This window comes from Mesoplodon densirostris, chromosome 17 (genome assembly GCF_025265405.1).
Source record: "Mesoplodon densirostris isolate mMesDen1 chromosome 17, mMesDen1 primary haplotype, whole genome shotgun sequence".
Taxonomy (NCBI): domain Eukaryota; kingdom Metazoa; phylum Chordata; class Mammalia; order Artiodactyla; family Ziphiidae; genus Mesoplodon; species Mesoplodon densirostris.
The window spans coordinates 29,090,784-29,113,717 of NC_082677.1; the positions used below are offsets into that span (position 1 = coordinate 29,090,784).

General features: G+C 35.2%; 1 protein-coding gene across 1 annotated transcript; it reads right to left on the reverse strand.

Moving 5' to 3' along the window:
• Positions 1 to 20,551: 20,551 nt before the first annotated feature.
• On the reverse strand, positions 20,552 to 21,559 carry LOC132477617 (syntaxin-18-like). The gene is given in 1 exon segment (XM_060080059.1): positions 20,552 to 21,559. A coding segment is annotated over 1 exon segment (1,008 nt).
• Between the last annotated feature and the right edge of the window lie 1,375 nt (positions 21,560 to 22,934).

Sequence of the window (22,934 nt, forward strand, 5' to 3'; positions counted from 1 at the left end):
GTTTATGATCCATGGAAAATTGTAGGTGATAATAACAAGTTTTTGTATCAAGGGAATGTTTTAAGCATCAAATAAATTATGATGAATAAATCCTTCAACTTAATAACAACTGAGTAAGCACAAATCATCATTATCATCATCAATGTTGGTTTAAGAAATAATTAATTTCCAATGAAGTGTAAGAAAACAGCTTAATATTACCATTTTTATTTTCTATTAAGAGATAGCATAGTTATTGAAAACTATATCAATATTGGAGTGATAGCTTATTTAATGTCCCTGGTCTGGCACTTATATTAGTAAATGAACATTGTATGAAAAGTTCATTAACTTCTCCAAAACCCCATTTTCTCTACTGCATAATAGGAATAATAATGTCTATCATACTTTTCCCTAAGTTTATTATGTATTATATGTTTTATACATATACATAGAATATAAAATGTTTTATTTTTTTCTGTAGTATTTACAGTCTTTGTGCTTTGTAGTCTGTGCTTCAACATAAAAGGAAAATATCTTAAAATATGCAAGAGTTAAATTATGAGGTAAATATTATACACATTAAAAACTCAAGAATGTGCAATTTCTGAAGATGAAGTTCTTACAATTATTAAAATTAGGGTATGGAAACACAAAGAGGTAATCACAGTTCATCAGCACATGTCTAACTATATAACTCAGACTATAACTCAGCTACTGATCTTGGGTCAGAAACCTATAATCCTCACACTTCATTCTTTTGGTAAGCCGATTTTTATTATGAGTTGAATAGTTTAAATTTAAGCTGGGTCATGGTGATCACAAGTTGTTGCCATCTGGCAGCTGTGTGCCATCCTTTGTGAGATAAATTTTTCATCAGATTCAAGTTCTAAGTGGACAGATGGCCACACTGAAAAATGACCATGACGTTTTAACTAATTGATATCCGTTTTGCGAGACTCAGCTGAGAAACCAAGGCCTGGATGGGTACTGAGACAGAACTCACTAGCCACCCTGGAAGAAAATAGTAGCTTTATATAAGAAAATCTAGATATGGGACTCCTCAGAGAGTTGACAAAAGTGCTTCAGTAAGTAAAGTTTTTCTTTCTTTTTCTTTCTTTCTTTCTTTCTTTCTTTCTTTCTTTCTTTCTTTCTTTCTTTTTAACATATTTATCAGAGTATAACTGCTTTACAATGTTATGTTAGTTTCTGCTGTATAACAAAGTGAATCATCTATATGTATACATATATCCCCATATTCCCTCTCTCTTGTGTCTCCCTCCCCTCCTCCTTATCCCACCATTCTGAGTCATCACAAAGCATGGAGCTGATCTCCCTGTGCTATGCAGCTGCTTCCAACTAGCTATTTATTTTACATTTGGTAGTGTATATATGTCAATCAAGGCTATTCTCTCACTTTGTCCCAGCTTACCCTTCCCAACCCATGTCCTCATATATATATACCACATGCTCACTTGTATTACTATTATAGCAGTAATTAGTAATAATTCAAAGGTTAACAATTTTATTCCATCCTTCTAATGAAATTTATTAAAATTATAATTAAAATAATTTAATGATAATCTACTTTGTCAAAATTGTTTTTTTATTTTAGCATTACATGTTCTTTAAATACTAAGTTGTAATTAAATAAACTTCCTTTTTTTTTCTCAGTCTCTTGGTATCCTTGTCAATTAACAATTCTATTGTCAACACTGAGTTCTTTGTTACTTTATAAGAAGAATACCTCTGGGGAATTCCCTGGCAGTCCTGTACAGTGGACTCAGTTCTTTCACTAGCACCCCAGATTCAACCCCTGGTTGGGAACTAAGATTCTGCAAGCCATGTGGCACAGACAAAAGTAAAAAATAAAAATAAAAATAAAAAGAAGAAAAAGAATACCTTCTTAGTTCTCTATAAACAGTAAGTCAACTTCAGTGCATAATTCTTCTGTTATCACAATTTTGTCAATAATCATTTATCCCAGAAAATATCTTTTAGTTTGTTTTCTATTTAGCAATAAGGGATTTTTAAGATAACACAAAAAGCATTTTATGCATAACAAATGATTATACAGCCAAATTTCACATGATGTTTCTGAATAGTAATACTTCTATACTCCTCAGGAGAACTATTAAATTTAGAAAACTAATTATGCTTTACTATAAATTATAGCATTTCTCTAACTCAAAGATAGTTATTTTTTCTTAAAAATGACATATCTAGATTTCTTATAACTAAAATGGATTTAAATACAATCTAGGCACACATTGATTTATTTTAAACTCCCCATATATTACCAAATACATTGCTTTTTAAAAGGTGATAATCTTATAAAGATTACCCTTGGTGAAATAATGTATTATTATACATTTTCCATAAAGCTTTTCTGACTTTTCAAATAATTGAAAAGTTTTGGTAGCAATATATGGACATCAAATGCCTTAACAATTCTATTGAATCATCAAGGGTTTTAGTTTCATAACCACTTAGAAACTTATGTCAGAAAATTATATATATATATATAATTTATGCAGATGTGTAAAGTATGAGCATTCTAATATTTCATATAGTATTAATACTCTTTGTGCTCCATAATTGAGTGCAATTTCAACTGAAATCAGAATCTTCTACTACTAATAAGTGTCAGTCTAGCATCATAAAAATATTTAAATATACTCGTTACACTATAGTAGCTACCATGTCCCCAGTACCTCCTGTGTCAATAAAAGGTAAGAGAACAGAGATAATCATGGTATTTACTTTGCATCAGACATTATACTAGGTGTGTTATATATAGAAACATATTTACTACTAATAAGAAACTATCAAGGTTTATTTTATTATAACCATTAAAACATGCCACAAATATTAGGTAAATACCCCCAAATAAGTTAGTGGAAGCAAAGCCAAGTCTAGAAAGGAACTTATTTTCACTGCAAAGTTCCTTTCCCTGACTCTATATAATAACTACTAAACTTTCTACAAGTAGGCTCCCAAAGAATTATTGACCGTTTTTTCTTCTCAGTTAACAATTTAAAAAAAAAATGCCGTTACAGGGACTTCCCTGGTGGTCCATTTGTTAAGAACCCACCTGCTCTTTCAGGGGACACGAGTTCAATCCTTGGTCTGGGAAAATCCCACATGCCATAAAGCAACAAAGCCCATACACCACAACTATTGAACCTGTGGTATAGAGCCCGCAAGCCACAACTACTGAAGCCTGAGTGCCTAAAGCCTGTGCTCCACAACAAAAGAAGCCACTCTAATGAGGAGCCCGTTCACTGCAACAACGAGTAGCCCTCACTCGCCACAACTAGAATAAGCCTGCACCCAGCAATGAAGACCCAATGCAGCCAAAAATAAATTAATTAATTATAATTTTAAAAGGTCATTAAATTATATGAAAATTATAAACCAATAACTCTCATGGATGTAAATGTAAAATCCCTCAATCAAATATTAGCAAACAAAATCTCATGATGTATAAAAAGAAGTATGTACCCTGAAAAGGTATGGTTTATTCCAGGTATGTAAGACTGGTTCAACTTTTAAAAATCTAAACAATACAACAAACTAGTGAATATAACAAAAAAGAAGCAGACTCACTGATATAAAGAATAAACTGGTGGTTTGTTTGGGGAGAGGGGTAATAATAGGAGTGGAAGAATGGGAGGTACAAATTACTGGCTGTAAGATAGGCTCAAAGATATATTGTACAACATGGGGAATACAGCCAATATTTTGTAATAACTGTAATGTAATCTTTAAAACTGTATAAAAATTTTAAAAAATAATTAATTAAAATAAATAAAAACCAATCAAGATCATCTACCACATCAACAAAGCAAAGAAGAAAAATCATATGATATTACAAATTGATTCAGAAAAAAAGCATTTGACAAAATACAACACCATTTCTAATAAAAACTCTCAGTTTACTAGGCATATGGAGGAACATCCTCAACTTGCTAAAGACCATCTATAAAAACACTTATAGCTAACTTCATACTTAATGGTGAGAAAATAGATACTTTCCCATAAATTCAAGAAAAAGGCAAGTGTGTTATCTCTCAGCACCCCTATTTAACATCACACTGGAAGAGCCAAAACAAAATTGAAGAAGCACAATATTGGAGGACTGATACTATCTATTTCAAGACTTACTCTAGGACTATATTAATCAAGACAGTTTGGTATTGATGAGAAAGACACAACAATCAAACAAATAGAATGTGGAAGCTAGAAATAAGCAAGAAAAATATAATAAACTTATTTTTGGCAAAGGAACAAAGAATTCAATGGAGAATGGCTAATCTTTTCAAGAAATCATACTGGGAAAATTGGACATCTGTATACCAAAAAAGGAATCTAGATAAAGACATTATTCCTTTAAAAAATAATAATAATAGATTTAGACCTAAATGAAATTGAAAAAAACTATAAAACTTCAAGAAGAAAACATAGAGGAAAATCTATATGACCTTCAGTTTGCTGATATATTTTAAAAAATGAGAATAATAATATTATTCATGAAAGAAAAATAATTATAATTTGACCTTATTAAAATTAAAGTAACTTCTGTTTTGTGAAAGACACTATTAATTAATGAAAACACAAACTTTAGACTGGGAAAATAATTTGCAAAAATGCACACCTGATAGAGGGCTTTAATCCAAAATACACAAAGAAGACTTAAAACTCAGCCATGAGAAAACAAACAACCCACTTTAAATATGGGGGATAATTCCAAAAATTCCAAACTGTAAACTCACCATATAGATATGCTGGTGAGAAATAAGCAAATGAAGAGTTGCTCAATAAAACTTTTCATCAGTGAACCGGAAATTAAAACAATGATGTACTACTACACTCTATATGGTCAAAATCCAGAATCTTAACTACACTAACTGGTAGTGGATTGAGAGCAATAGGAATTCTTAGTTTGTAGATGGAAATGTAAAATGGTACAACCACTTTGTAAGGCAACTTGTCCTATTTTTTTCCAAAACTAAACATACTCTCCCCATGTGATTCAGTAACTGTACTCCAAGTTAGATTTTAAAACTTATATCCACACAAAAACCTGCACATAAATATTTAGAGAAGTTTTTTCAGAATTGATAAAACCAAAAAACAATTAAGATATATTTCAATAGGTAAATAAACTTGATGAATGCAAGCAATGGAATATTATTTAGCAATAAAAATAAATTAGTTTTCAAGTAACAAAATGTGTGTATGAATCTTGTGTATAACTCTAAGCAAAAGAAGCCAGTCTGAAAGAGCCACCTAATATATGATTAAAATAATGCAAATTTTTTGGAAAATGATAAGCTATAGAGATGGTAAACAGATCAGTGGTTACCAAGGTGGATTGAAAAGATGGAGCACAAGGGTTTTGTTAAGGGTAGTGAAAACATTCTATATAATACTATAATGGTAAATACAAGGCATTAAACATTTGTCAAAATTCAGAGAACTTTACAGCATGTACAGTAAATTTAAAGCATGAAACTAATAAAAACATCATTTAAGAAGCCAGCAGGATCTCAGAATGGAATGTAGAATGTGACAAAATATTCTAAATATATTAAAATGTATGAAACAACTTCACTGAAGGGAAAGGTCAAATAAAGCAATAAATTATATAAATGTTAAAATGAGTGGAGTCTGTAAAGTCAAAGTCAAAAGGAATTGTACAAAAGCACTGAGTCTCATTGAAAAAGTACCCCCTCCCCACCATGGGGTAGAAGTTAATAGTTCTGAAACTACTGCACAAGTATAATGGGGCTGAATGATTAAGTAAACAAATGGAACATGTTGGGAACAAGGTTTTTCACTACTGGGATGGAATGTTAATGTAGGTAATAGGAAGAGGCTAGAGTAATCCATGTGGTAAAGAATTAGAGTAGGAGAATCTGCATAAATCCATATTTAGTGTAATAATGACACAGATGCCTATATAAATATTAATGTGTATGTCTATATACACAGGTTAAACACAGGTTAGACTATAGACATTTATTTTCATGCTTTGCCAATTGAAGGACCTTGAACCAAAAACATTCTATTAACCTTGAGAATTTCTATCATCCAGACATGGGTTTTTAATACAATTTCTCATTAAAAGGAATGGATGGTTCTAGGACCAAATATACAAAATGAACATGAAGCATATTTTTAGTACAAGAATTCACTCACTCAAAAAAAAAAAAAACAAAACAAAACACAACAAAGCTCCCTATATTAATGGAGTTATATTAAAGTGATATAGAAGCCAATCAGAATATGCCAACTATGAATGACTTGAGCAATAAAATAAAATAGTACTCAATTATAATCCAAAATATCATATAAATACCCAGGAGTCCATACTGATATAAAAAAATTGTTGAACAAATAAATAAGCGAGGGAGAAAAGACAAATCTCTCTTACAAAAGAATTCCAAATATTTTATGTGGATACTCCACCATTAAAGCATAATCCCCCACTCCTTAGGTGTGGGCTGTGCATAGTGGCTTTCTTCTAGTACAGGATGGAAAAAGAATAAACAGGAGTAAATTTATAGTAGTGAAGGCTGACAAACACTACCTATGCTGGGTGGTTAAAGTTTATATTGAGGTATTTTGGAAATATTTTCCCTTGATATGATATGATATCCTCTCAAAAATCTGTTACCCCATTCTAGTTATGTGAAAAAAAAATCATACAAATTCCAATTGAGGGCTCATCTACAAAATAACTACCTGGTTTGTACTTCTTAAAAGTCAAGGTCAGCAGAAACAAGAAATGTCAGAGAAATTGTCACAGTCAAATGTATCCTAAGAAGACATTAATAAATGTAATGTGTTATCCTCAGTGGGATCTTGGAACAGACAAAGACATTAGGGAAAAACTAAGGATCTATATAATGCATTAGCTTTTCTTGGTAAGAATTATCAATTATTTTACTAGTTGTGACCACTGCAGCCTGCCAAGGTAAGATGTTAAAAATAAGGGAAACTGGATACGAGATTACAGCAACTCTCTGTATTATCTTTGCAATAATGTTATAAATTGAAAAGAGTTCTATAAAAAATATTAAATTAAATGTCAAATATTTGTACCAATGCTATTATTAAGATTACCAATATATAGATGTAAGATATGGTTATTATAGAAATAATTTATATATTTAAAAAATATCTAATAAAATAAAATATATTTCAAGTGAATTAAAGTGGTTTATGTACACTTTCATTTTAGAGGGAAAAAAGCAATTGAACAAAACGTGCTATGTATCTAACCCCTCAAATAGATATAGAACATAACTAAATATTTATTTGATATCTTTATTCCACTAGTAATCTTTTCCAGATTTTTATCAGTGCATTATCCACATTTACCTTGTATTATATACATGTGTATTGTTTTAACTAGCGTATAAGTTTCAGGATCTAAGAAGTGTGTATTTTCCAACTTTGCATTCCATCACTTAACATAATACATGGTTCGTTACTCAAGCAATTGTTATTGAAATAATAACCAAATGAATGAATAAGAATGTATTCTATAAGCATGTAGCAATAGAAGTAATATCAAAACATGATCAGATATGACTATAGAATAGTTTAAATTATGAATCAATCATCTTTCATTGCAAATATCAAAATATAATTTATTTTCATATGCCTGCTGTCTTGTAAATATCATATAAGATTTAAATTAACAGAATAAATCAAACTTCCATAATTTTAAAATTGTTAAGAAAATGAGATCAAGAAAAGAACATGTATTCAAAAAAGTAAGATGAGTGTGTGCACCAAATTAGCATATAAAATATTAAATGTTCTTATATCTTCCAAAAGTGACCTGCAAAAATATATTCAAGATTTGTAGTAGCTGTTTCAATTCAGAAACATAGCATATTAAAATTATAGAGTCAAATGTGTAAAAACATAGTATTTGGGGCTTCACTGGTGGCACAGTGGTTGAGATTCCACCTGCTGATGCAGGGGACATGGGTTCGTGCCCCTGTCCGGGAAGATCCCACATGCTGCAGAGTGGCTGGGCCCGTGAGCCATGGCTGCTGAGCCTGCACGTCCAGAGTCTGTGCTCCGCAATGGGAGAGGCCACAAGAGTGAGAGGCCAGCGTGCCACAAAAAAAGAAAACAAACAAACAAACAAAAAACATAATATTTGCTCTAGACTTCATTTATTTATAATGCAAAAACCAGTGGAAAACATTCTTATATGAGTACTGATAAATCAATATCTGTGTCATGTATAAAATATATCTTTATATGCATCCTTGTAAGTAACACAGCAGCAACTTTTATAAGACAATTTTTACAGGCTTTTAACATATAGGTGTATGACATTTCTTCAAAGTACCATTCAGTCAAAGTAATTAAATCAAATGTCCATAGGAATAAGACTAACTATTTGCTTTATATAAATTACACGAATCTAGCAATAGATTTTAGAGTATCAAGAAAAATGGCTGGATCTAATGTTTTAGGTAAACTTCTATAAATACTAGTTCTCTCAGTAGTGTTTTTGAAAGACATTAGGAGATAGTAATTGAGAGACTATACACCTAACAAGTACCTAGAATACAACTAGTCTATGTTGTCCTATAATCAGGTACTTTAATCATTAGTTGATATAAAGTTGATAATTCTCTTGTAAAAATTAAAGAGCCTAAAAGACATATATTTACTTAGAAAAATATAAATGCAATTAAGATTAAAATTTTCTCAAATATGTTTGCAGTTTTACTTTAAAATTAAGACACGTGGAATGTTAACATCTTTGATTTCTATGTCACAGGGCATGGAGAAATGAATTTATCCTGGAAATATAATAAAACAAATATAAGAAAACAAAGTCAGACATTAATAATTTCCACTAAAATGTTCATAAAACATGAATCTGTGACCATTGTAATGTTCCACAGTAATGGTATTCTTTAAAATAAAAGAATTTGAAAAATATTGATCTAGATAAGGAAATAATGTCATTTTCTTTATGGTGTTATTAAACATAACCTTATAATTTGTTGATGGACACCTGTCAAAAATGTATGACTGATCTCAGAATAACATAGAACCACTTGTGGATGCTGTTAAAGAAGAACGCTGGTAGTCCAAGAAGGCAATTAATGATTTTTCAAATGTCATCTACACATAGCTATTTTCCATTTGGGAACATCTTATCATCAGTTCATCTTAAAGTGGTAGCAACTTTTCAGGAATTTATGGCAAATAATAGGGACTGCACTTTATTTCTGTTTTAACCTCCTGGAAAATACTCTCTGATTTTTTTTCAAGAGAAAATTACTACCAACTTCGATTCTTGTAATCAGTTTCCTGTCTCTGTTAATGTGAAACCATCATTCTTATGATGCAATCAGTGACTTGATTGGTGCACTTGAATTTTCCTTGCCAACACGTACAATTAAAGAAACCACAAGTGAGGATTTTATTGTCTTCTTGTGATGTGCAATGTAAAACTGCTCTTAGAGCTTTTTCGTCATTATTGTGTATTTGTGTGTGCTTCCCACTGGATTAGGGGCTCTATCAGATAAGATCACATCTGAGATCTGCCAATTTTAAGTTCTTAATAAATGTATGTTTAGTTTAAAACAAGTCCTATTTCCTGTGAATTTCAATCCATTAATATGATCTGCTTGCCTCTCTCCACCCCTATTATAATAGCCTCCACTATGATTCTGCATAGTTCACCTATGGAGGCTAAAGTTAATTTGACAGAGGATTTAATGAAGTAGAGAAAGATCTAGAATAATTAATAGAGATAAAAATCAAATTAAAATAGCAAACAGCAATGAATCAATTATAGATCTGGCATTCCACTTTTAAAGGAACTTATTTTTCTGGTGCATTCTCTAGAAACATAGAAGATATTGTTATTCAGTCTTCAGATTAAATGTTCATCTTTTTTCACATCTCTCTACGTTTTCTTTTTCTATTGCCTCTTTTGGTTCCTACCATCCTCTTCTTGGACATTCTATGCTAAAATTTCCCAATATAAACTCTTACTTCAATTGCTTTTATTTTTGAGAAAAAAAGGTAAAATTGAAATACTGTGGTTAATAAGTAAGTGACAGCAAGGCATATGTGCATTTTCCCAAGAACATAAGTTACACATATTGCGAGCAATACAGCATGCCTTGCTTGTTTACTTGCTTACTCTTCTAATGTTGTTAGAGAGCAGAATCGGTTTTGTCCTTTGAACCTGCCTCAAATCAGATAAAAGTATTATGACTGGCTGCAACCAAGGTTTATTACTTGTCTCCCAAGAAATGTAATAAAGTTATTTCTAACATCTTTTCTATTAAAAACAATTGCCCTCAGTGTATCTAAAACATGCTTAAGTCTCCCGGAAGAGGTTGGAGAAAGAATTGTGAAGATTTGAAAAAAAAAAAAAAAAGTAATTAATTATTGTTAATATTTTATTTAAAAAATTATTGACATATAATTGATTTAGAATGTTGTGTTTGTTTCTGGTGTACAGAAAAGTGATTCAGCTATATATTTTTTTCATATTGTTTCCATTATGGTTTATTACAGGATATTGAATACTGTTCCCTTTCTATACAGTAGGACCTTGTCATTTATATATTTTATATACAGTAGTTTATATCTGCTAATCCGAAACTCCTAATTTATCCCTCCTCCAACTCTTTTCCCCTTTGGGAACCATACATTTGTTTTCTATGTCTTTGAATCTGTTTCTGTTTTGTAAATAACTTCATTTGTATCATATTTTAGATTCCACCTAAAATGATACCATATGGTATATGTCTTTCTTTTTCTGACTTACTTCACTTAGTAATATTTTATTAAGCTTAATATAGTTCTGGACAGATAATAAGGTGTTGGGAGAAATATCTATTAATTGGGCTCTATATCTTAGCATCCTGACTACTATATAGAGGGAAAATTACTTCTAGCCCAAATTTGTTAATCTTCCCTGGTTTTGCTAAGATTCTGACACTCTAACCATCCTCCTCCTGTTTTAGCCATGTACCTTCATTACTGATTTCAAACTAACCCTCTTAATTAAGGAAATAGATCTGAACAAATATTTCTGATTTTGTTCTCATCACTTCCACTGGGATACAACTTCTATTTTTCATGTCATGCTGGAAGTTGGACAGTATCTAGTAATGGGAAATAAAGTTACCTTGGGCTACAGTCTTAGACCTTGAATTACCGAGACAAGACCAGGTGAGATCTCAAGGCATGTTCAATTGTTTTATGGAGGAAGAAGCACACAAAAATGGACTTCCTTTTATGATTATATTCTCTAAGATTTTTACCTTGTTTTCGTAAGTATAAGATATACAATAAACACATAATTATATAATGTAATATCAGGTAGTGAAATTTTTATGAAATATAATGAAAGATGAAGTTTGTAACATATTGTTTTCTTAAATATCATTGCACTGGAGAGAGGGGGAAGATGGCAGAAGAGTAAGACGGGGAGATCACCTTCCTCTCCACAGATACATCAGAAATACATCTACACGTGGAACAACTCCTAGAGAACACCTACTGAACACTGGCAGAAGACCTCAGACCTCCCAAAAGGCAAGAAACTCCCCACATACCTGGGTAGGGTAAAAGATAAAAGAATAAACAGAGACAAAAGAATAAGGATGGGACCTGCAGCAGTGGGAGGGAACTGTGAAGGAGGAAAGGTTTCCACACACTTAGAAAGCCCCTTCCCGGGCAGAGACTGCGGGTGGCAGAGGGAGGGAAGCTTCAGAGCCATGGAGGAGAGTGCAGCCACTGGGGTGTGGAGGGCCAAGTGGAGAGATTCTTGCACAAAGGATTGGTGATGACCAACACTCACTAGCAGGAGAGGCTTGTCTGCTCAACTACTGGGGTGGGTGGGGCTGGGAGCTGAGGCTCGGGCTTTGGCCAGAGGGCAGGGAGAGGATTGGTGGTGTAAACACAGCCTGCAGGGTGTTAGTGCACCATGGCTAGCCGGGAGGTAATCCGGGGAAAAGTCTGGACCTGCCGAAGAGGCAAGAGACTTTTTCTTCCCTCTTTGTTTCCTGGTGCAGGAGGAGAGGGGATTAAGAGTGCTGCTTAAAAGAGCTCCAGAGATGGGTGCAAGCCACAGTTAACAGCGTGGACCACAGAGAAGGTCATGAGATACTAAGGCTGCTGCTGCCGCCACCAAGAACCCTGTGTACGAGCACAGGTCACTATCCATACCTCCCTTCTTGGGAGCCTGTGCAGCCCACTACTGCCAGGGTCCCGGGATCCAGGGACAACTTCCCCAGAAGAACACACAGCGCACCTCAGGCTGGTGCAACATTCCGCTGGCCTCTGCCTCCACACGCTAGCCCCACACTCCATATCCCTACCTCCACCTGGCCTGAGTGAGCCAGAGTCCCCGAATCAGCAGCTCCTTTAACCCCGTTCTGTCTGAGCAAAGAACAGATGCCCTCCTGCGACCTACATGCAGAGGTGGCGTCAAATCCAAAACTGAGCCACAGGAGATGTGTGAAAAAAGAAGAGAAAGTGAAATCTCTCCCAGAAGCCTCAGGAGCAGCAGATTAAATCTCCACAATCAACATGACATACCCAGCATCTGTGGAATACCTGAATAGACAACAAATCATCACAAATTGAAGAGGTGGAGTTTGAGAGCAAGATTTATTATTTTTTCTCCTTTTCCTCTTTTGTGAGTGTGTAGGTGTATGCTTCCATCCATTTTTTTTATTATTAAAGAATTATTTTTTCCTTAAAAATTATTTTGTAGTTTAATTATTTTATTTTATCTTACTTTATTTTATTTTATTTTATCCTCTTTTTTTTCTTATTTTCTTTCTTTCTACTTTTTCTCCCTTTTATTCTGAGCCTTGTGGATGAAAGGCTCTTGGTGCTGCAGCCAGGAGTCAGTGCTGTGCCTCTGAGGTGGGAGAGCCAACTTCAGTACACTGGTCCACAAGAGACCTCCCAGCTCCATGTAATATCAAATGGCAAAAATCTCCCAGAGATCTCCATCTCAACACCAACACCCAGCTTCACTCAACGACCAGCAGGTTACAATGCTGGACACCCTATGCCAAACAACTAGCAAGACAGGAACACAACACCATCATTAGCAGAGAGGCTGCCTAAAATCATAATAAGTCCACAGACACCACAAAACACACCAACAGACGTGGACCTGACCACCAGAAAGATAAGATCCAGCCTCATCTACCAAAAACAGGCACTAGTCCCCTCCACCAGGAAGGCTACACAACCCATTGAACCAAATTTAGCCACTGAGGACAGACACCAAAAAAAAAGGAGAACTATGAACCAGCAGCCTGCAAAAAGGAGACCCCAAACACAGTAAGGTAAGCAAAATGAGAAGACAGAAAAACACACAGCAGGTGAAGGAGCAAGATAAAAACCCATGAGTCCTAGAAAAGGAAGAGGAAATAGGCAGTCTACTAGAAAAAGAATTCAGAATAATGATAGTAATGATGATCCAAAATCGTGGAAATAAAATAGAGAAAATGCAAGAAACATTTAACAAGGACCTGGAAGAAGGAAAGATGAAACAAACAGTGATGAACAACACAATGAATGAAATTAAAAATACTCTAGAAGGGATCAATAGCAGAATAACTGAGGATAAATGACCTGGAAGATAAAAGAGTGGAAATAACTACTGCAGAGCAGAATAAAGAAAAAAAAAAAAAACAAGAATGAAGAGAACTGAGGACAGTCTCATAGACCTCTGGGACAACATAAAACACACCAACGTTTGAATTATAAGGGTTCCAGAAGAAGAAGAGAAAAAGAAAGGGACTGAGAAAATATTTGAAGAGATTATAGTTGAAACCTTCCCTAATATGGGAAAGGAAATAGTTAATCAAGTCCAGGAAACACAGAGAGTCCCATACAGGATAAATCCAAGGACAAATACACAAAGACACATATTAATCAAACTGTCAAAAATTAAATACAAAGAAAGCATATCAAAAGCAGCAAGGGAAAAACAACAAATGACACACAAGGTAATCCCCAATAGGTTAACAGCTGAACTTTCAGCAGAAACTCTGCAAGCCAGAGGGACTGGCAGGACATATTTAAAGTGATGAAGGAGAGAAATCTGCAACCAAGATTACTCTACCCAGCAAGGATCTCATTCAGATTTGATGGAGAAATTAAAACCTTTACAGACAAGCAAAAGCTGAGAGAGTTCAGCACCACCAAACCAGCTTTACAACAAATGCTAAAGGAACTTCTCTAGGCAAGAAACACAACAGAAGGAAAATACCTACAATAACCCAAAACAATTAAGAAAATGGGAATAGAAACATACATATCAATAATTACCTTAAATGTAAATTGATTAAATGCTCCCACCAAAAGACACAGACTGGCTGAATGGATACAAAAACAAGACCCATATATATTCTGTCTACAAGAGACCCACTTCAGGCATATAGACAGATACAGACTGAAAGTGAGGGGATGGAAAAAGATATTCCATGCAAATGGAAACCAAAAGAAAGCTGGAGTAGCAATTCTCATATCAGACATAATAGACTTTAAAATAAAGACTATTACAAAAGAAAAAGAAGGACACTACATAATGAACAAGAGATCGATCCAAGAAGATGATATAACAATTGTAAATATTTATGCACCCAACATAGGAGCACCTCAATACATAAGGCAAATACTAACAGCCATAAAAAGGGAAATCAATAGTAACATATCCATAGTAGGGGACTTTAACACCCCATTTTCACCAATGGACAGATCATCCAAAATGAAAATAAATAAGGAAACACAAGCTTTAAACGATACATTAAACAAGATGGACTTAATTGATATTTATAGGACAATCCACCCAAAAACAACAGAATATATATTTTTCTCAAGTGCTCATGAAACATTATCCAGGATAGATCATATTGTGGGTCACAAATCAAGCCTCAGTAAATTTAAGAAAATTGAAATTATATCAAGTATCTTTTCTGACCACAATGATATGAGAATAGGTATCAACTACAGGAAAAGATCTGTAAAAAACAAAAAAAAAAATGGAGGCTAAACAATACACTACTTAATAAAGAACTGATCACTTAAGAAATCAAAGAGGAAATCAAAAAATTACCTAGAAACAAATGACAATGGAAACATGATGACCCAAAACCTATGGCATGCAGCAAAAGCAGTTCTATGAGGGAAGTTTATAGCAACACAATCCTACCTTAAGAAAAAGGAAACGTCTCAAATAAACAACCTAACCTTGCACCTAAAGCAATTAGAGAAAGAAGAGAAAAAACAAAAGTTACCCAAAGGAAAGAAATAATAAAGGTCAGATCAGAAGTAAATGAAAAAGAAATGAAGGAAACAATAGCAAAGATCAATAAAACTAAAAGCTTGTTCTTTGAGAAGGTAAACAAAATTGATAAACCATTAGCCAGACTCATCAAGAAAAAGTGGGAGAGGACTCAAATCAACAAAACAAGAAATGAAAAAGAAGAAGTAACAACTGACACTGCAGAAGTACAACGGATCATGGGAGATTACTACAAGCAACTCTATGCCAATAAAATGGACAACCTGGAATAAATGGACAAATTCTTAGAAATTCACAACCTGCCAAGACTGAATCAGGAAGAAACAGAAAATATGAACAGACCAATCACAAGCACTGAAATTGAAACTGTGATTAAAAATCTTCCAACAAATAAAAGCCCAGGACCAGAGGGCTTCACAGGCGAACTCTATCGAACATTTAGAGAAGAGCTCACACCTATCCTTCTGAAACTCTTCCAAAATATAACAGAGGGAGGAACAATCCCAACTCATTTTACGAGGCCACCATCACCCTGATACCAAAACCATACAAGGATGTCACAAAGAAAGAAAACTACAGACCAATATCAGTGATAAACATAGATGCAAAAATCCTCAACAAAACACTAGCAAACAGAATCCAACAGCACATTAAAAGGATCATACACCATGATCAAGTGGGGTTTATTCCAGGAATGCAAGGATTCTTCAATATATGCAAATCAATCAATGTGATACACCATATTAACAAACTGAAGGAGAAAAAACATACGGTCATCTCAATAGATGCAGAGAAAGCTTTTGACAAAATTCAACACCCATTTATGGTAAAAACCCACCAGAAAATAGGCACAGAAGGATCTTTCCTCAACATAATAAAGGCCATATATGACAAATGTACAGACAAGATGGTTCTCAATGGTGAAAAACTGAAACCATTTCCACTAAGATCAGGAACAAGACAAGGTTGTGCACTCTCACCACTCTATTTCAACATAGTTTTGGAAGTATTAGCCCCAGCAATCAGAGAACAAAAGGAAATAAAAGAATCCAAATTGCAAAAGAAGTAAAGCTGTCACTGGTTGCAGATGACATGATACTATACATAGAGAATCCTAAAGATGATACCAGAAACTACTAGAACTAATCAGTGAATTTGGCAAAGTAGCAGGATACAAAATTAATACACAGAAATCTCTGGAATACCTATACACTAATGATGAAAAATCTGAAAGTGAAATCAAGGAAACATTCCCATTTACCACTGCAAAAAAAATAATAAAATATCTAGGAATTAACCTACCTAAGGAGACAAAAGACCTGTATGCAGACAATTTTAAGACACTGATGAAAAAAATTAAAGTTTATAGAAGCAGATGGAGAGATATTCCATGTTCTTGGATTGGAAGAATCAACATTTTGAAAATGACACTACTACACAAAGCAATATACAGATTCAATGCAATCAAACTACCACTGGCATTTTTCACAGAACTAGAACCAAACATTTCACAATTTGTATGGAAACACAAAAGACCCCGAATAGCCAAAGTAATCTTGAGAAGGAAAAAATGGAGCTGGAGGAATCCGGTTCCGTGAGTTCAGACTATACTACAAAGCTACAGTAATCAAGACAGTATGGTACTGGCACAAAAATAGAAATATAGATCAATGGAACAGGATAGAAAGCCCAGAGATAAAACCATGCACATATGCTCACCTTATATTTGATAAGGGAGGCAGGAATGTACAGTGAAGAAAGTACAGCCTCTTCAATAAGTGGTGCTGGGAAAACTGGACAGGGATATGTAAAAGTGTGAGATTAGATCACTCCCTAACACCATACACAAAAATAAGCTCAAAATGGATTAAAGACCGAAACATAAGGCCAGAAACTATCAAACTCTTAGAGGAAAACATAGGCAGAACACTCTATGACATAAATCACAGCAAGATCCTTATAGACCCACCTCCTAGAGAAATGGAAATAAAAACAAAAATAAACAAATGGGACCTAAAGAAACTTCAAAGCTTTTGCACAGCAAGAACACTGTAAACAATACCAAAAGACAACCCTCTGAATGGGAGAAAATATTTGCAAATGAAACAACTGACAAAGGATTAATCTCCAAAATTTATAAGCAACTCATGCAGCTCAATAACAAAAATAACAAACAACCCCAATCAAAAATGGGCAGAAGACCTAAATAGACATTTTTCCAAAGAAGATATACAGATTGCCAGCAAACACATGAAAGAATGCTCAACATCATTAATCATTAGAGAAATGCAACACAAAACTACACTGAGATATCATCTCACAGCGTTCAGAATGGCCATTATCAAAAAATCTAGAAACAGTATATGCTGGAGAGGATGTGGAGAAAAACGAACACTCTTGCACTGCTGGTGGAAATGTGAATTGGTACAGCCACTATGGAGAACAGTATGAAGGTTCCTTAAAAGACTACAAATAGAACTACCATATGACCCAGCAATCCCACTACTGGGCATATACCCTGAGAAAACTGTAATTCAAAAATAGTCATGTACAAAAATGTTTATTGCAGTTCTATTTACAATAGCCAGGAGATGGAAACAACCTAAGTGTCCATCATCAGATGAATGGATAAAGAAGATGTGGCACATATATACAATGGAATATTACTCAGCCATAAAAAGAAACGAAATTGAGTTATTTGTAGTGAGTTGGATGGACCTAGAGTCGGTCATACAGAGTGAAGTATGTCAGAAAGAGAAAGACAAATACCGTATGCTAACACACATATATGGTATCTAAGAAAAAAAAATGTCATGAAGAACCTAGGGGTAAGACAGTAATAAAGACACAGGCCTACTAGAGAATGGACTTGAGGATAATAGGAGGGGGAAGGGTAAGCTGTGACAAATTGAGAGAGTGGCATGGACATATATACACTACCAAACTTAAAATAGATAGCTAGTGGGAAGCAGCCACATAGCATAGGGAGATCAGCTTGGTGCTTTGTGAGCACCTAGAGGGTTGGGATAAGGAGGGTGGGAGTGACAGAGATACTAGAGGGAAAAGATATGGGAACATATGTATATGTATAACTGATTCACTTTGTTATAAAGCAGAAACTAACACACCATGGTAAAGCAATTATACTCCAATAAAGATGTGCATATATATATATAGATATATATATATACATATATATATATATCTATATATATATATATAAATGTACTGTAGATTAAGAAAAAAGAGAAAATGTTGAAAAACTTTGGTCAATATTAGGTCACCTGGTCTATCAATGAGAGAGCCATAAATAGAAAATACAATCTTTTAAAAATTTCTAAGCCTATTGGCCATATCTCCATTTAGATATCTTACAGTATTAATATAAGAATAATGAATACATTTTTAAATTGAGGTGAAATTCCCATAACATAAAATGGATCATTTTAAAGTTTAAAATTCAGTGACATTCACAGTGTTGTGCAAGATACATAAGCATATTTAGTACAGTTAATTTAAAGTTTTTGTTAGTAAGTCTGTACTTCCTCAAGAATAATTTCTGTTCACAAACTTTTGTTTCATTATATGCTTTTAATTTTGATTGAAAATTGGACACTTTAGATATGTTAATTAGTGGCTCTGAAAGTCAGATTGCCTCCACCTCTTCAAGATTTGTTTCTGTTTCTTGCTCTGAGATGCAGAGTTTTGTTTGTTTAAAGACATTTTAAAAATAATTTTGTTAAGTCTGTATTATTTGTCATGTGTTGTCTCTGACATCTTTATTCTTTAGGCTTTGGTCAGCTAGTGTTTTGATAGAGATTTCCATAAATTCCTGGAGTTAAAGTGAAAAAACAAAAAGACTAAATAAAAAGCTATCCAACTCTGCAGATTTGCTTTATGCTGAGATACTCCTTCAATGCTTATCTGGCTATTTACTACTCTGCTTTAGTCTTCATTTCCTGTGTGAACTTAGCCTAAATACAAGTCATAGGTGTCAACATAGGGTCTTCTCAGGATTTTTCTGAGCATGTGTCCTGGCCAATGCATGCTAACAGCCTTCTTAATTCCCCCTATTACATGAACACGTGTAATGCCCTAATTTTCAGAGAAAGTCTCTCTTAGCTTTTTCCTTCTAGGCATTTTCCATATCTGTTGTTTGCCTCAACTGTCTTCTTTTATCCTAGCGGGCAGTGGATAGTTCATTTGCCTTACAATATTTTCAAGGGATGTCCTCTTTAAAACTGTCATTCTGCTCTGATAGGTTTCTGAATTAAGTGAAACAAAGGGAAGCACTTTATATCATTCCTTCAGGTACCTCCTAGACAGTTTAAAACAGACAAGCACAATTATTTATTTATTTTTTCTAGGAGATATATTTTATTGACTGTAAGCTCATTCACATGTAACTTTTGACATTTTCACTCTGTGCAAATAAAGAACACAGGATCCCTGTGATGCTCCTCGGACTGTCTGTGCAGAGTCCTCAAACCCACACACTGGGGGCCCATGTGGCGCTTTCTGCACAGATGTGGCCGCAGATGCCTTGTGCCTGAGTACAAGCAGGCGTTCCTGATTCCTGGGGCTTGTGTGGGTGGAGAGGCCCAAGTCCTTCTCTGGACGAAGCTCCGTGGGCCCCAGTGGCTGGAAGTCAGGCCTTCCCCACCCCCTGCCCACCCATCAGGAGAGTGTTGGGGGTAGCAGTTCTGGGGGGGAGCCAGGCCCCATCCCCACACTTCTTCCCGGACAGGAGGCAGGTGGGCTCGCACTGACTTTCTAACCTTGGACCCACCAACAATACATTAAATGGCTGTAGTTGTATTCACTAGACTCACAGGGCAAAGGTGATATCTTTTCTACTGCACGATGAGTCTGTGTATCGGTTGAGGCAGACAAGAAGCCACAGGAAACAATCCATCATCTGCTGTGAGGAGCTACTGGCCAGCGCTCTTCCTGCTGCCACCAGGAGGGAAAGGCCGGCACCTCCTCCAAGCCTGAGACGTCTGTAGAGCAGGAGGGCTGCCCCAGGGTGGCCCCGTCAGGTGCAGGAATAATCACCCTCCCGGTTCCTTCCCTCTGGCTGCAGGATTGTGACACAGACCACTTTTAGTTGTGTTGTTTTCTTTCTCAGCTACTAAATGGGCTTAAAACCACAAGTCGGGTGTCCCTTTTGTGAGTACATATCTCAGTGCCCCCTCCCCACCGATGGCGCCCAGCGCGCCGTCTCCCGGGTGTGGCCGCCTAGCTGTCGTAGCAGTCAAGGAAGAGCAGGGAGAAGGAGCACATCACCAGGAAGAAGAGCACCCACACGCGGAAGCCAGCGTTGTTCTTGATGGCCTCTCTGATGTCTTCATTGCCCTCCTTGATATTCTCAGTTGCTCCTACTACTAATTGGTGAATATTGTCAATCTCAGCTTCTTGTTGTAAAACCTTCTCTGTGAATATCTCTTGGAGTCTGGAAATTTCAACCACTTTCCCTTCGATTTGCCTCACTTCGTCAAACAGGCTATTTATTTCACCAATCAGGCGCTGATTTTCTTGTTCGAACATTTGTATTTCTTCTGGGGATAATTCATCTCCACCTTTCCCATCTCCCCAGGTTCCCAATTCAGGTTGTGCTTCGGCTGGAATCTTTTCTGGAAATTCTTCAGTGACAGGTCTTTCTTCAGAGTCTTTTGAAGGATTCTGTGAAACTTTCTCAGAAGATATGGATTGTCTTGTCTTTGTATTTGGTTCTGGTTCCAGCTTAGATAATCTTTTCTTGTCCATCACTCACTTAACTCGGATGGCTCTCTGTTCTGAGTAAAGTTTACATACTCTTTTTAAGTAATCTTCAATGAAATCCAAAACAGCACTCCTATGCTCCTTCACTTGCTGGGAATGTATCTCCTTGTGGGCGTGTGTTCTCAGTTGCTGGATCTCTTCTGAGCAGGTCCTCATGAATGTCTGAGCATCCTGGTCTGTCTGGTCTCGTTCTGTGTCTGTCATTCTCCCATATTCAGACATGACATGGCTATAAGCATTAATATAATCTTTCCTGTGTTCGAGAAGAAAATCTCTCAGTTTGCCAATGTGTGAAATCACTTCATGCGCCCAGCTGGAGAAGTTGCCCTTAGGCCGGGGGCTCTGGTGGAACAGCTCATCCCGGCTGCCCTCGACCCCGCTGCCCACCGCCACTCCCAGGGCTTTGTTGCGCATCTTCACGGTCTTGACGCTGGCCCGGAACAGCAGTGTGATGTCCATCGCCATGGTGACCCACACCCATGGCCCCCACCAGGCCTGCCCACGTCAGCAGCTGGCGACTGCAGCGCGAGCTGGGCAGCTGGAGGACCGTTCCGTTTCCGCACGCCTCCGCCCACCAACGGCGACACGAGAAGAAGGCACAATTATTTGATAATAAGGTCTTCACTTTTCTCTACACAACCAATAATGAGAATCACACACTGGGTACAGGGGTTGCAATTTTCAAGACTGCTGAGAAAAGGATGGTGATGGTGTAAGAACAAGTAAAAATGTTACAAAGTTTCCTACTTTTTTTAAGTTACCTTTTTCTGATTAACATTTTCTTGGTTGCTGTAAACTTTGACTATTTTCCACAGTTTCTAAAAAGTTAATTCTAAGAGTTATTGTTTGACTTTATAGTTGTCTATAATGAATAAGGATCTTGGAGCTGCATACTCTGCCATGTTCACTGACATTCACGACACCACACATGCATTTTTACAGTACATTCAAATAATGGTAGGTTCTAATCACTATTGGTACATTTTCTTTAATGCATTTATTTAAAAATAGCATGATACATTGAAATAATATAGTTTTAATCTCATCACAAACTAGAGATTAGCCTGAAAGTTTACTTGCTTATAAATCAATTAAAAAACAAAAAAGAATAATACCAAGAAACCTATGTTATTTCCCTTTTTGGGAAACTCTAAAACTCTAAAACTCTACCTATGGAAATGACATATATATATATATATATATATAATCTCCATATATATACATATAATGAGCCACAACAATCTTTTCAATCTCTGTGGTTTTAAAGCACTCTCAAACGTATTGCTATATTTTTAATGTAAGTACAGACTAAACTAATATAATTTTTAATTTTGATGAGTTATCACCTCCAATACTTTCTCCATTTTGCTGTTTAGAATTTTTAAACATGTGTGTTTAGAATTCTAAACATTTCTCATCCACCTTCAGTTATACACATTTATCACTGAAATGAAAATTATTTCCCAAAGAAACTGAGAGCCATTCAACTTTATATAGTAAGTATTTAATTCAACAGCTATTCTATCAGAAATTGGGCCAGTCACTGGGAATAGAGTGATGAATGAAGTCTGCCCTTGAAGAAGTTCATAATTAAACAAAGTAAGGTGAAGGAAATTGATGTGAGCCTTTAGTGGCCCTTGGGAGAAAAACTCTGGAACTTATAATTTTGAATAATCTTGGATAGCCACACTAAAATATTTTTTCTATTTTCTTTGTACTATATGATGCAGAAAAATACTGACGCTATTTAAAATGAATTTCCACTTCCTAAACATCACTATTTTGTTGGATTTTTGAAAATTAGCAAACCCAGCAGCATATTAAAATCATGATCCCAATA